Source organism: Heterocephalus glaber, unplaced genomic scaffold (genome assembly GCF_053883595.1).
Source record: "Heterocephalus glaber isolate CG9 unplaced genomic scaffold, H.glaber_assembly_v1.0 deba00001689, whole genome shotgun sequence".
Lineage (NCBI taxonomy): Eukaryota > Metazoa > Chordata > Mammalia > Rodentia > Bathyergidae > Heterocephalus > Heterocephalus glaber.
In genome coordinates, this window is record NW_028258414.1 from 93,505 (window position 1) to 107,134 (window position 13,630).

The following is a 13,630-nucleotide window of genomic DNA, read 5'->3' on the forward strand; positions in this document are numbered from 1 at the left end:
CATTCTAGTCACTTAAAAATGTTAAGTCGTGGTGACTTTAGATACATTTACACTGTTGTGTGAGGAGCACTCACTCCCAGAACTTTTTCATTGTCCCATAAAGAAACTCCATAGCCCTTAAAAAATAATTTCCCATTCTATTATCGCCCCAGAGTAGGTAAACTATTCTATTTTCTTTCTCAATAAATTTGCCAGTTCTAGGTACTTAATATAAATGGAATCATACAACATTTGTCTTAATTCACTTAGCATGTTTTCAAGGTTCATCTGTATTATATAGCATGTTCCTGACCTTCATTCCTTTGTAAGGCTAAATTAATGGTTCATTGTGTATGTATGCCTTTGATCTGCAGACTAACTAATCCACAGCTGTGACTTCTCTATCTGCCCCACGCATCTCAAGAAGCCTTGCTTATTGTGACTTGATCATCCCAGGACCAAGTACTAGCCACTTAGGGGCAGTGTCTATACTGCACCGCACAAGGCAGCAAAGGTGACAAGAGAGAGTTTAACAGTATCTTTCTGTCCCTTTTATCTTATTCAGGCTACCAGGATTAGGGTGGTGCCAAACTAATCACTCACATGTAGTGGTTTAGTAATCACACACCCTTAACCCCAGCATCACACATTCCAGATTCAACTACCTCTGAAAAAGAAAGCCCTATCTCATCTGCATGAGGCTTTGGGGGGACATCTAGATACAAACCATAACATCCCCCACATTCTCTCCTCACTTATTATCATCTATTTTTTTTATTATAGTCATCCCAGTGAGTAAACAATTACATGTCACTGTGGTTGATAGGTCTCCCACTACCTCAGCAGCTATTATGTATAGTAGCTGCCCTCTTCCTATGGTGCCTTGCCCCCTCCCCTGTGTGACATCATGCCAAGATGGCTGCTCCCACCAAAGAACAAACCCTTCTTCCCAGCATGCCCCTGTTCCTGCCTAGAGAGTAACCTAATACTTGCTCACCTACTACACTTAGTGATGTCACTGGCTCCTCCATTCCCTGGTCACTACCTCACTCAACCCCACCTCAGCCCCTACAAACCCCACCCCAGTCTCTATAAGACTCTCCCTGCCCTGGCCATATTGCTTTTGTTTCTCCTTTGTTCAGAGACAGCCTGGCAGATCTACTCCCCTAATAAAGGCTTGTTGTGGCCTGGTCTGGTCTTGGTTTTCGGCTCTTTTACCTGACAGTGGTGTTTTTCATTTTCCTGAAGAATAGTAATATTGAGCATAATTTATGTGCTTTTTACTTATATGTATCTTCTTGGGAAAATGCCTGTTTAAGATCCTTTACACATTTTAAAAAACTTTTTTCATTCTTTATCTTTGTATCTTAATAATTCCAGATACAAGTCCCTTATCAGATATACATTTTCCAAAATTTTCTCCCTTTCTGTATTTTTTTTTAACTTTATGGTATCTTTTGAAACAGAAAGTTTTAAATTTCATTGATGTCCTGTTTTTCTATTTTTAGTTTTTTTCTTGTCCTTTTGGTGCCATATCAGAGAAGTACCTAAAGATTTACATGTATGGTTTCTTTGAACAGCTTTGTATTTAAGGTCTTTTATCAATCTTTGTACATGGTGAGGCACAGGCTTAATTTCATTCTTTTGTATGTGGTTATGAGGTTGTTCTCCATTTGTTGAAGAGTATTCTGTTCTCACTGAATGGTCTTGGTACCCTTGCAAGAAGATGAGTTGACTGTAAATGTGAAGGTTTGTTTATATTAGAACTTCCTATTTTATTCTAAAACAATTGGAATTATTGGCTTAACTGTGTTCTAGGCACAATCTTAAGCATGAATTCATTCACTCCTCATAACACCTGGGGTGGGCATCATTCCTACTTCCATTTTACAGATGAAGTAGCTGAGATACAGAGTGATTTGTCGAGTTATGCATCTAGGAAGTGGCAGAGCCAGGATGTGAACTTGGGACGATGGATATGTGAGCCTGAGCTCTTAACCATGCTGTAAATCACAGTGGAGTGTGGTAGGCAGCACTCTGAGAGGCTGAGGCAGGAGGATGGCAAGTCTGCGCCCAGCCTGAGAAATTTAGCATTTTAGCCAGACTTTGTCTCAAAATTAAAAAATAAAAATAGGGAGGGGGTGTAGTTTTGTCTGAAGGCCCAGGTTTAACTCCTAGTACTGCAAAAAAGATTTTTTAAAAGAAATTTTTAAAGGCTAGAAATCAGAACTTAAAAATTCTATTTAAGAGTACATTTAAAATAAAGTGGATGGGGGAACAAGATTAGTTGAAAAACACAACTTTTACTAAGTTTCAGAAGGAGACGTGAACCTCCCACCCTTCCACCGGAAAAATCACACTACTTACTCAGCTTTTGGGCTCCCAGAGGAGCGCAGACCGACAGGTGTCCACGCCCAACGGCGCTGGAGCCGGGCTCCGCGACATGGTCGATCTCGCGAGAAAACCTGTCGTTGCCTGGGTAACCGCGTCGCTGTCCCAAAAGATGGCGGGTCGAAGTTTGGGTTTTAGGGTCAGTTCAATTGGCCAGCATTCGGCTGCGCGGACTTCCAGTTTCCGAGAACTTCGGTCTCTCTAACTGTAGGTCTCTCCCTCTTACAGGGACGCAGCGTCCCGGGAACCCCACTCCCGTCGCTGGATCTTCTCGCCCAGGAGCAGGAGTATAAGTAAGAAGCTCGGCCGTCGCGCTTTCCCTTCTTCCACCGACTGAGGCTCCCCAGGACCGTCCTCCCGGTACCCCCGGATCCACACCCCCTCCCCTTCCTGTCCTCCCCCGTCCGTCTTCCTCGGCCTCAGAACCCCGGAGGGTTCTCCAGGACAGGGTGCCGCGGACCAGCTCTCGTCGGGGACGTCTCGCTCCATTTCCAGTTCCGAGTTGACCTTACGTAAACTTCTTTTAGGGTTGTTTTCTAAATGGAAAACATGTTTCTCAGAGCAACCAGAATTACGTTCTCATCTACATTTGGTGGACTTAGGAGGACTTCCCTTCCCTACCCATTCTGAAAATAATTACAGCTGTCCTGAAGACACGTGCTTTCATTCTTCACCCTTCGGTGCTCCTGTTTTCACAGAGCAGTGATCTCTCAATTTGATCACATTGTTTAAAACAGCAGTGTTTCCATCTGACTCCTGCCTATCCTTTCGTCATTCCTCTCCCTTCTCCTTTTTTTTCTTCTCACATTTTTTTTTTTGCAATTAGCACAATTTGTTCCAATAAGTTCACTCATTTACTGTTTTAAAAAATTAATTTTATTGGTACATTTTAGGTATACAACATAATGACATTCATCATTGGAAATTTGCACCTTCAAGTAATCTCTCTTGGTTCTAATTTTTTTCCCCATTCCCCTTCCCTCCCTTTAACCCCTCCACTCCTCTCTATTTACAGACTTTGTTTCCATTTTTTCCATTTTCTCATATTCTATTCTCTTCTTTCCTTTCCCCACCCCTCCCACTTTTCCTTCCCCTTTGCCCCTTTTCTTATGTTTCACATTATTTATTATACCTTTTAGTCCTTATTTACACTTTCAGTTTCTCACACCAGAGAAACTATTCAGTGTTTACACATGTGTGTCCTATTTATTTCATTTAAAAGTATTGTCTGAATATGCATCCATTTAGTTATAAATGTTTCTAATTTCTTTTTACTGTCTGCCTCCTGCACTGGAATGTAAGTCCCACAGGGACATTTGCCATCACATAAACCCTTACAAAATAGTATATTCGATCACTTCATTTCTTTTTAATTTAAAATGAATTAATTTTAAAACTGAAAAATAATCTGGCAGTTCCTGGGAGGGTTAAACATAGAGTTAACATATGATCTGAATTCTATTCTAGTAAGAGTTTTTAATAGTAAACGTAGCCAGTTGTTACTTATTGTGTTACTGTGTACTCTGAGGTATACAACTCTCAGGAATAGGAAAGGAATAATTTCCTGGCTCTACCTTTCTACAATTTTCTGTGCCATGCAGAAGAGTAAAATGGCCATCCTCTAGGCAAGAATATGAGTTCACAACAACAGTTTGCCACTTGTCTTAGTATTAAGCATATTGAGATATTTCATCAGTCGGCAGAACAGGACATTTCCCAAAGACCTCAATCCAGTCTGGAATTCACTGCAATTCACCTCCTTCACATAGTTGCAGGAAATGACCACTCTTTGAGAGAAGAGACTAAGGCAGATACCAGTCACTCAAATTGGTAGATTCTGCAAGCATCATGCTCCTATTCTAAAACCAGAGAGCCAGACACTAAGATATGTGATAACTGGTAGGGCAAGCTTCCTATAAATCCCAATTACATTTAATTTATATATTAATTTTATATGTTTATGCTATTGAATCTTCAACAAATACACATCTACATTTACGTGGGAGTTTTTTGGTTCTTTTAATAATGTTTATTACATACAAGTCATATGTTGTTTCAAGGTATCATCTCTGGTTGCTATGAGTAGCTTTTCTTATATAGGTTATATGTGTAGAAACATTTATTTTTTCTGTGATATATTAGGTAGATAAAGATCTTCAGCCTGCTGAATTCTCTTATTTATTCTATAGAGTTCCTTTTGAACATTTTTGTTTTAATGAGGACAGACATAGGCAAATTATAATAGTTCTGTCCCTTTTACTCTGCTTAGGACAATGCAGTATGGAATGGAAAAGTGATAGTAAGTTTCCTTGTCTATAATTTTTTTTTCTGTGTGAAAAAGTACTGAGTGCCTTTTCACTGAGCTACATCCCCCAGCCCTTTTAATTTTAGGACAAGGTCCCCCTCCAAATAGATTGGCAAATGGAAGTCAAATGAGTCCCCTTTGTGTCTAATGAAGCTGTTACTGAAATATGCAGTGGAGTTGCAAGCCACACTGGGTCTGCTCACAAAACCCCATATTAGCTCCCCAGTCACCCACCCTGGCTGCCCCATCCTTAGGTATAGCAGGGCCATGTGTGGAGAAGCAAGGTTATAATTTGTATTCTCTGCAGGTAAACCAAACCCAAGAGGATGACAAGTGGAACTGTGTAGAATTCATTCAGCTTATTCTTCTTGAATTTATTAGTCAGATAAATTATTTCATTGTAAATTATTTATTAAAGTGAGTAAAGGGCCAAAGAGAGCCCAGGACTTCCAGTATTGGTATTCCTACCACAAAGAAGGAAGAACCACGGGGATTTGGAGATATGTTCTAATAGCTGTGTTCATTTTTGAGTGTAAGAATGTCGTGTATATTTTAGTGTTTGTTGATTAGGTCACTTGTTAATATCTAAATGCTGAAGTTTATTTTGTTAGGATTTCATTATAACCCAATTATTAACTTATTTTCTGCTTTTAGGCGTTTAAATGCAGAATTGGAAGCAAAAACAGCTGATCTTGTTCGGCAAGCTGAGGAAGCAATAGTAAGTAGATGAACAATTAATAATTCCATGTAAGTGCTAGTTTTTTAACTTCTTAATTTGACATATAGCATATACGCAAAAAAGTACCCAAAGCATAAATGTTCACCTCAGTGAATGATCACAGACTTAAGTAAGCCTGAATATACATGCAGAGATATCACTATGTATATATGTAAGTATCTGGTTAGGTAAGCATACATTTTCTAAATGCCACTGAAAAATTATTTTGCATTTAGATGCTGCAATCCTATGACAAAACTGATAAGTAACAATCTTTTCTTGCACCAAAAGATTAATATTTGAGAGTAGCTGTGTAGAATGAACATGGATAATTCAGTAGGGATAGAAATCAAATAGCCTCTAGATGAAAGTTGAATAAATGATAACAATTATCACTTATTCAAATGATAATTTGTTTCTTAAACTGTGCAGTTGGATCTAATTCAAATTCTTTGGGCTAGAATACAACCACATTTTTAGTCAGGAACAATCAGTGTTGTGAGGTTTACCAAAACAAAGTATCTAAGAATATCATTCTCCATTCTGGTACCAAATTGGATGTTCCTCCTTAAACATCTCTCCTTACATGTCAGCATTTGTAGTGTTAATTGATAGGATAAAGTAGCCTTCCTTAGAGGAATAAAGTGGCTGCATTCAAACTTACCAGTTTTTACCCTAACACAATTATAATTCTTCCTTTAATCTCCCTTTTCCCAAAAATGGAATTGATGGAGGCAGGGAAGGAAATCTAGCAGTATTTTAATGCCTTTTACAAATACTTGATTGTTTGTTAATTTAGGAATAATAAATGTATCTTACATAGCACTTCAAGTGATATATTTAGATAATGGTTACAGATTTTCTAGTTGCATTTTTAATTAAATATTTTACTAGGCAGGTGTGGTGACACACACCTGTAATTCCAGCACTTGGGAGGGTGAGGCTGCCAGTTAGTTCAAGACCAGCCTGGACTACATAGCGAGTTCAAGGCTAGCCAGAACTACATAGCAAGACCTTGTCTCCAAAATAATTTTTTTTTTACTATAAATAAATGTTTTGATTCCATTTTTAGTTTTGCCAGTGTCAGAACAGGAAAATACTTGTACAGTAGGACCCCACATTATAGCAGAATAAGAGATTCATATGTAGAGTTACCTAAAAAGAATTTCTTTTCTTCCAAAAAAAGAGCAAAAGAGAAAACTAAGAAGGATTGGAAAAGAGGAAAACATTCCTCCGTCCTATAGAAGCTAACTACTGAATATAACTGGCCCTATAGAATTTGTTTATTAGCTTTCCTTTTTCAATATATCTTTGCCATCTCTTACTCCCAATAATTGATTTTTAGCATCTTCACAGTATTCTCAACACAAGTTTTACCTGATTTGAGATGTTTTCCTACCTAATAATTAGATATTTAAAAGAATTTTTTATCTCTTTCTAATTTTCATTCCATGCTCCATACAATAGAAGACTGTAGTGGGGAAGCAGGAACTGGAAATGTCTTAAAAGGACCTCTGCATTCTTTTATTTTCTCCTTTGGATTGAGTTTTTGCCCCAGAATCAATGAAAAGTGAAGCTATAATAGAATAGGCCTTACTTTCATACTATAACTTTTCAATTTCTGTGTTTTTGTGTCATAAAAACCATGGAAAATCTGTAATGATTAATGTTCAGAAAGGTACTTGAGGGCTGGGGATTTAGCTCAGTGGTTCTGCTGCTTGCCTCACAAGCTCAAGGTCCTGAGTTTGATCCCAGAAAGAAAGAAAGAAAAGAAAGAAAGAAAGAGAGAGAGAGAAAAGAAAGAAAGATAGAAAGGAAGAAGGAAAGAAAGGAAAGAAAGAAAATATATTTACATCTAGAAAAAAAGAAAGAAAGAAAATATATTTATATGTAGAAAAGAAAGAAAAAATATATTTACATATAGAAAAAAACAACGCCACAGAAAGGTACTTGAATGTATCCTAGTTTTATTTTTTTCTATGTTACATATGACTTATTTTACTCATTTAACTAGAGAGATCAGCAGGAGGTACAATCTAGGCCTTTTTCAACACAAAATAAATCATATGGAGCAGAAGATTCTGGTAGCATAAGGTAAGTGACTTAAACTCTAAAAAAAACACTTGTTTTTAAAAAGTTCATTACCTATATGAATCTTTTACTATATATGTTTTTTGCATGCACATGTTGAAAGCTCATAATTTGAAGAGGAGTAAGATGTAAAATAATAACTGGAGGCATATGCTACTTAGCTACTAAAAGGCAAGCCATTTACTTTATGTTATATAACTCTCAAATGTATTATTTTAAAATAAATATTAATGTTCTCCTTTTAAAACTGCATTTCTGAGAAATGAGAGGGTCAGCAGCTTGCCCAGAGGGCATATAGAAAAGTGCATCCTTTCACAAATCACAAATGATATAATTTTTAAACTTGCTCTCATATACTGTACTACCTGTAATGCCTGTGAAGATTAAGTAAAGATAATTATATTAGAAAGGATAATGCATATTACTTTTTTCTCTTGAATTTTATGTAAACATCTGATCTTCTCTGTTAGCTTTTTGTTGCTGGGATAAAGTATCTGACATAAACAACTTACAGGAAGAAAAGTTTACTTTAGCACAGTCTCAGAGGTCTCAGTCCACGGTTGGCTGGCTCCAAGGCAGGGATATCACGACAAAAGTGTGTTAGGGAGGAAAACTGCTCACCTCTTGGCAGCTGGGAAGTAGAGAGCAGAGGAGGAGCCCAAGAAGATGCACCCTTCCAAAGCACACCCCAAGAGCCAGGGATTTAGCTCAGTGGTTTAGCCGCCTGCTGCGCAAGCACAAGGACCCAAGTTTGATCCCCGGTACCAAAAAAAAGCCAAAGCACACCCCAGGGACTAACTTCCTTCGGTTAGGCCCCCCTCTTAACAGCTCATCCACTTCATCAAAGGGTAAACCACTTACGTTAGCATCTCCATGATCTAATTACTTTCCAGAAGCTCTGCCTCTAAACACATGAGGATTAGGGGGGACATTTTGATCCAAATCATAGCATAGCCAGGAAATTAGGGAACTAAAAATTATATTTAGAGATAAATTTAACACGAAAAGTATAGGATCTTCACAAGTAAAATTACAAAATCTTACTGTAGCAGAGGCAGTGGTGATTATCAAACATTCCAAGTCTCTTGCATTTATCAGTGGAAAATTCCAGAAGAAGACAATTCATAAGTTTCAGATTGCGCACTCTTCTAAGCACCTTGATGAAACCTCAGCTGTCCTGCTGCATGCTGTCTCATGTGTGTGTCACCCCTTTGTTGAACACATCCATACTGTGTACACTGTCAACCATTAGTTACATGCCTAGGAGCCACCTTAGTTAACAGATCAATCTTGTGGTATGGCAGCGTGTGTATTCAAGGAGGAACGTCAGTGGCAGCCTAACCGGTGTCACCGTGCCACTATCACTCATCTCTATCTCACCACATCTGCATTTTGTCACCCCACATCATCACAAGAAGAGTGGGTACAGTGTAACAGGCTGCTTTGAGAGTGTCCACGTTCACACCACTTTTATTACAATTTATTACAGCATATTACTGTCTTTTATTATGAGGTATTGTTAATTTTTGCTGTTCCTTGTTTATAAATTAAACTTTACCAGAGGTGGGTGTATAGAGGAAAACACATAATTTATATAGCATTTGATACTGTCATCGTTTTAGGCATCCACGAGGCACCTTGGAACATATTCCCTGCATTTGAGGGGGAGCTACTGTATAATAATTATAATCTTGGAAAGAACCGTGGATATCATAATGCCACACAGAACTGACTAGAATCAAATGGATAAGAAATGCACTAGTTTTTGAGAGAACTGTACCAGCAGAGAAACTCTAAAAGTAGACCAAAATTATTTATGCCTGTGTAAATCTTAAGCTCTCTCTGGGTTCCCTAATCTGAGATCAAGAAGCAGGCTATGAGAGCTCAACCCTAAGAGAGCATAATATTTAAACCTTACAGGAGTGAGAAACAAAAAAACCCCCCAAAAATGTGTTTCTAAAGTTAACAGTTATTTGGCTCTATTATGGCTTATATCTAGATACTCCACAAAGCCTCAGGCATTCATAAGTGAGGCTTTTGGGGGGGTGGCTGGATAATGGGTGTGTGATACTGGATTATGGTGTGATAATGGTGTTGTAGTATGTCTTATCAGAGGCAAATATTTAACCAAAGCACATTTCTAATGATACTCATTCAAAATAAATTAACATGGATAACTTGAATTACAGCAAAATATAATTCTAATTTATGTATCTTTGAAAGATATAGAAGTAAAATTTTATATATAATTTATTCAAAGTATGTGGATAACTAAAATTATATCAATAGTTGTATATTTTTCCTTTCAAATATAATTGCTGTTGAATTTCATTGTCTCAGCTTAATATCATGTTATTCATGTATAATGTTTATTTTTGGTCTTTAGAGATCCATTATCATATGAAGGGATAGTTCATCTACATTCAGAAACTAAGGTATGAAATCACATTTTAAAGATCTAGGCCGAGGGAATTGTATAGCTGAAGGCCAGGGAAGGCCAGACTGGGACATAGTTGGTTATTGAAAACTAAGCTCTGTGGGTCAAAATATCCAGATTTAGTATTCCACTAACCAGCTGAATATCCTTGAAGCTTTGGAACTCGTTTTCCTTATCCTTGAATCTCTCGGTCTGGATGATACACAGGTTGGTCACAGGTACACAATTCTAGGATTCTTAAAAATACAATTGAATTAATTCAGTGAAAATAACAATTCTTATTTGTAGCAAAACCGCAGTTTCATGTGTTGTGAAATTGCTTTCCATGACAATTAAATTTAGTTTCAATTCTTTTCTTGTAGCTGAAGAACAAAAACACTGGTCCTATAAACAAAGTTCAAAATAAGCTACAGTCTGCAAATAAAGGGAGGAAAGCAAATTCAAGGTACAATATAATTTTAAAGTATTACTTTCTCTTTTGTTTTGTAGTTCACAACATCATCATTCTTAACTATTAACCTCTTTTTATTTCTCCAGACATTTATGTACCCAAAATAGTTACACCACCTGTATCCTACCACATTCAGTGATTTAAAACATTTTCTACTCAGAAACATTTTGTAGTAGTTGATGAAAATGTACTGTTGTCTTTAGCAAACTCACCACTTCAAAATGCTTAAATATTACTTTCAGTGGTATTTTCTTAGAATGGGGACTAGAATTTAGGTTTTGTCGATTACTGCCTGAAAGTCTATTCAGTTGTGCGGTCTTTGAAAGTACCAATTATATATTTCTTCATAAATTTAAAATATATAATAATTTTGATCTGCTTTGTCATTTGGGCAAAAGCCATATTTCCTTTCTATCTTTCTACTTTTGTTTATATACATATTTACTTTTTGTTTCTTAGTGTTAAATTAAAATACTGCAATGTACAAACTGCCAGTGATGTCGCCATTCCAGAGGATTTTTCAGACTTTTCTCTTGCAAAGACAATTAGCAAAATTGAAGGGCAGCTGGAGGAAGAAGGCTTACCTGAACATACAGATGATGAGATTTTCTCTGGTGTTAGTAAAGATATTGGAACAAGTATGTTTTCTTTTAATTGTCATTTTTCCTTTCATCACAATTATTTGAAGCAACAGATCTTTGTGAACTGCTTCTTGAGCTTAGAAACTTTATCATGACATCTTAGATTTAATGAATAATCTGGTGAGACTTGGAATGAGTGCAGGATTAAAGATGAAATTGTTCACGTGTCAGTAATTGTTGAAGAGGGGTAGTGCATAAGTGAGAGTTCATTGAACTTGACTCTTTACTTTTGTATCTATTTGATATTTCCTAATATAAAAAGTAAAAATTAAAAAGACTCTACTACTGTTTTAAGTTTATTGAGTACTTTCAACTAAAATTAAAATGCCCTACACCTTATCATTAAAACATTTTAAAAATGAAAAAACTTTCTCTAAATTCCTTTATTATTATATGTTATTTATTGGGAATTAAATCAACACATGTCAAGGGATAAATGAATTATTGATGTGGCATCAGGTATACTCATGTGAATTTTCTCATCAAATTTTCCTTATTAACTCATCCTCTGCATAACAGTAGACATAATAATACTGTTTGGATCATCAAAAAATATTACATTAGTTACAAGTTTTGCCTCTAAAATTATTTAATGTAAGAGTCGCCACCTATGCTATTGAAACAAAAAATAAGGCAATTGAGTATGTATGAGCATAGTTAATGGTGCGCTATAAAACAGTACAAGTAATCATGACTTCAGACAAGTCACTTAGCCCCTTTGCAATAGCAATTTCATCATTTGAAATTTAGCCGTTTATTAAAGATGGTTATAAAGTCTATCTTTAAAATTCAGTGATTCTGTGAAAAATAATAATAATTTGTATGTGTAATGATTACTGGGTTGCATATTAATCCTAAGTGAATAGCGGTTCATTTATGTATTTCTGCTATTTGCTGACATAATCAGGCTTTCTGGGACAGTTGCAGGGAAAAAAGCTGCCTTTCAGTCTGTATGAAAGAGGATTCAAGGATGTGATGGCCAGAGTTTGGCTGTTCATCGGTTAGAGAGCCACCCAGGCCCTGATATTGTGTTCGTGCGTCCAGAAACTAAGAACCAAGACAAGCAGACTTTAATGCTCCTTTTTTCTTACTACTGAATAACCTCTCTGCCACTGTGTCTCAGTATGTTTCCTTTGCAGTGTCCTTGGCCTAGAAGTATTCCTTCTTGCAAGTATTTTCCCTTATTCCAGATGATTACTTGGAATGGCTGGGTTATGTGTTAGAAGAAAAAATTTAAAAGTAGTTTGGGAACATAGAGTGCTTTGTAAAATTTGAAGCAGAATTTTGCTAGAGAAGATTTGTTTTTGTTTCTGTGAATACCTAGGGACCTTATTGATCTGACCCCGCTGTAAATTCTGTTTGACATGTTCTGGGCCACTCTCATAAGGATGTGTTCAGTATGTACAAGCTTATGGGTCATTCTCTGGAGAGATTTTTTTTCCTCCCCCTTTATTAACTCAGTTTCCATGAGGAAATATGAACAATTCCTAGCTGTTCTATTGAGTGGATTTATTTTTTACAATAACATTTAATGTCTTTAATGTCCCCTAGTAGAGATAAACTACTGGATTCCCCATTTTGAGCACTGTTTTCCTCATAAAATAATAGTTTGTCTTATGATTGATGATGTCTTAGATTCAGCAAAAGGAAGTAAATACAGTCATTTAAATCCACAGAGGCACAGATCAGATTTCTAAAGGCCAAACTCCATGTTATGCGGGAGGAGCTGGATAATGTTGTATGTGAATGCAATAAAAAGGTAAGTTTTGGGGGCTGGGGATTTAACTCAGTGGTTCTGGTACCTGCCTCGCAAGCGCAAGGTCCCGAGTTTGATCCCCGGTACCAAAAAAAATGTAAGTTTTAAAAACTTCTCAAAAGAAATATCTCTTCTCAAGTAGGAAGGAGACCAAGACATGGAGGCAGAGGGGAGAGAGAGGGAAAGGGAATGCCAAAAAGAATTCGGATGTGTTATGTACGTGTACCAACTCCGCACAAGGAATGTAATCACCATGTACTGCAAACGTGCTAATTTTAAACACATTCTCCCCAAAGACATTTGAGGGGCAGTTTTAATTTTATTTGTTGAGTATCCTTATTTAGATATAATTTAGTCAAATTTTGAGTGAAGTCCTCACATATAAATACTGAACTTTTTTCTGAGATTTTGAATTATCACAAAGCTAAAGGATTTTTAAAACTTGTTAATTAGAATTCTCTATATCGGACTTACAAGGTAAACTATTAAATCAAATATCTGACTTCCATTTCTGAAGATGAAAGTGGAATATACTTTTTCCTTCATTAATTGTGTATAATATTTTATTAAAACTACAGAAGCTTTTTTGTTTTCTGCTTTGATTTGATACTGTCTTGTGCATTTTGTCACATAATTTATAATTTCTTTACTATAGGAGGATGATATTCAGGATTTAAAGTCTCAAGTAAAAAACTTTGAAGAAGATGGTGCAAGGCAGCAGCGAACAATTAATATACAACAGTCCCAAATCGAAAAATACAAAAATCTTTTTGAAGACGCAAACAAAAAATGTGATGGATTACAACAACAATTATCTTCAGTAGAAAGGGTAATAATTTTGCTATTTTTCCTAACTTAATC

The 13,630-nt window shown here is 36.5% G+C and overlaps 1 protein-coding gene across 2 annotated transcripts in view; it reads left to right on the forward strand.

The window, feature by feature from the left end:
• The first annotated feature begins 2,384 nt into the window (after positions 1-2,384).
• Tex9 (testis expressed 9) overlaps positions 2,385-13,630 on the forward strand; it is a 37,023-nt gene continuing 25,777 nt past the window's right edge. Inside the window, exons 1-9 of one of the 2 annotated variants that reach the window (XM_013076129.3) lie at positions 2,388-2,509; positions 2,599-2,663; positions 5,330-5,393; positions 7,408-7,487; positions 9,871-9,919; positions 10,284-10,366; positions 10,832-11,010; positions 12,690-12,772; positions 13,425-13,598. In XM_013076129.3, coding sequence (XP_012931583.1) covers positions 2,423-2,509; positions 2,599-2,663; positions 5,330-5,393; positions 7,408-7,487; positions 9,871-9,919; positions 10,284-10,366; positions 10,832-11,010; positions 12,690-12,772; positions 13,425-13,598 — 864 coding nt within the window. In that variant the 5' untranslated portion in view covers positions 2,388-2,422. Of the gene's footprint in view, positions 2,510-2,598; positions 2,664-5,329; positions 5,394-7,407; positions 7,488-9,870; positions 9,920-10,283; positions 10,367-10,831; positions 11,011-12,689; positions 12,773-13,424; positions 13,599-13,630 lie in introns of both variants that reach the window. The other variant, XM_021237191.2, reaches the window with a different exon arrangement.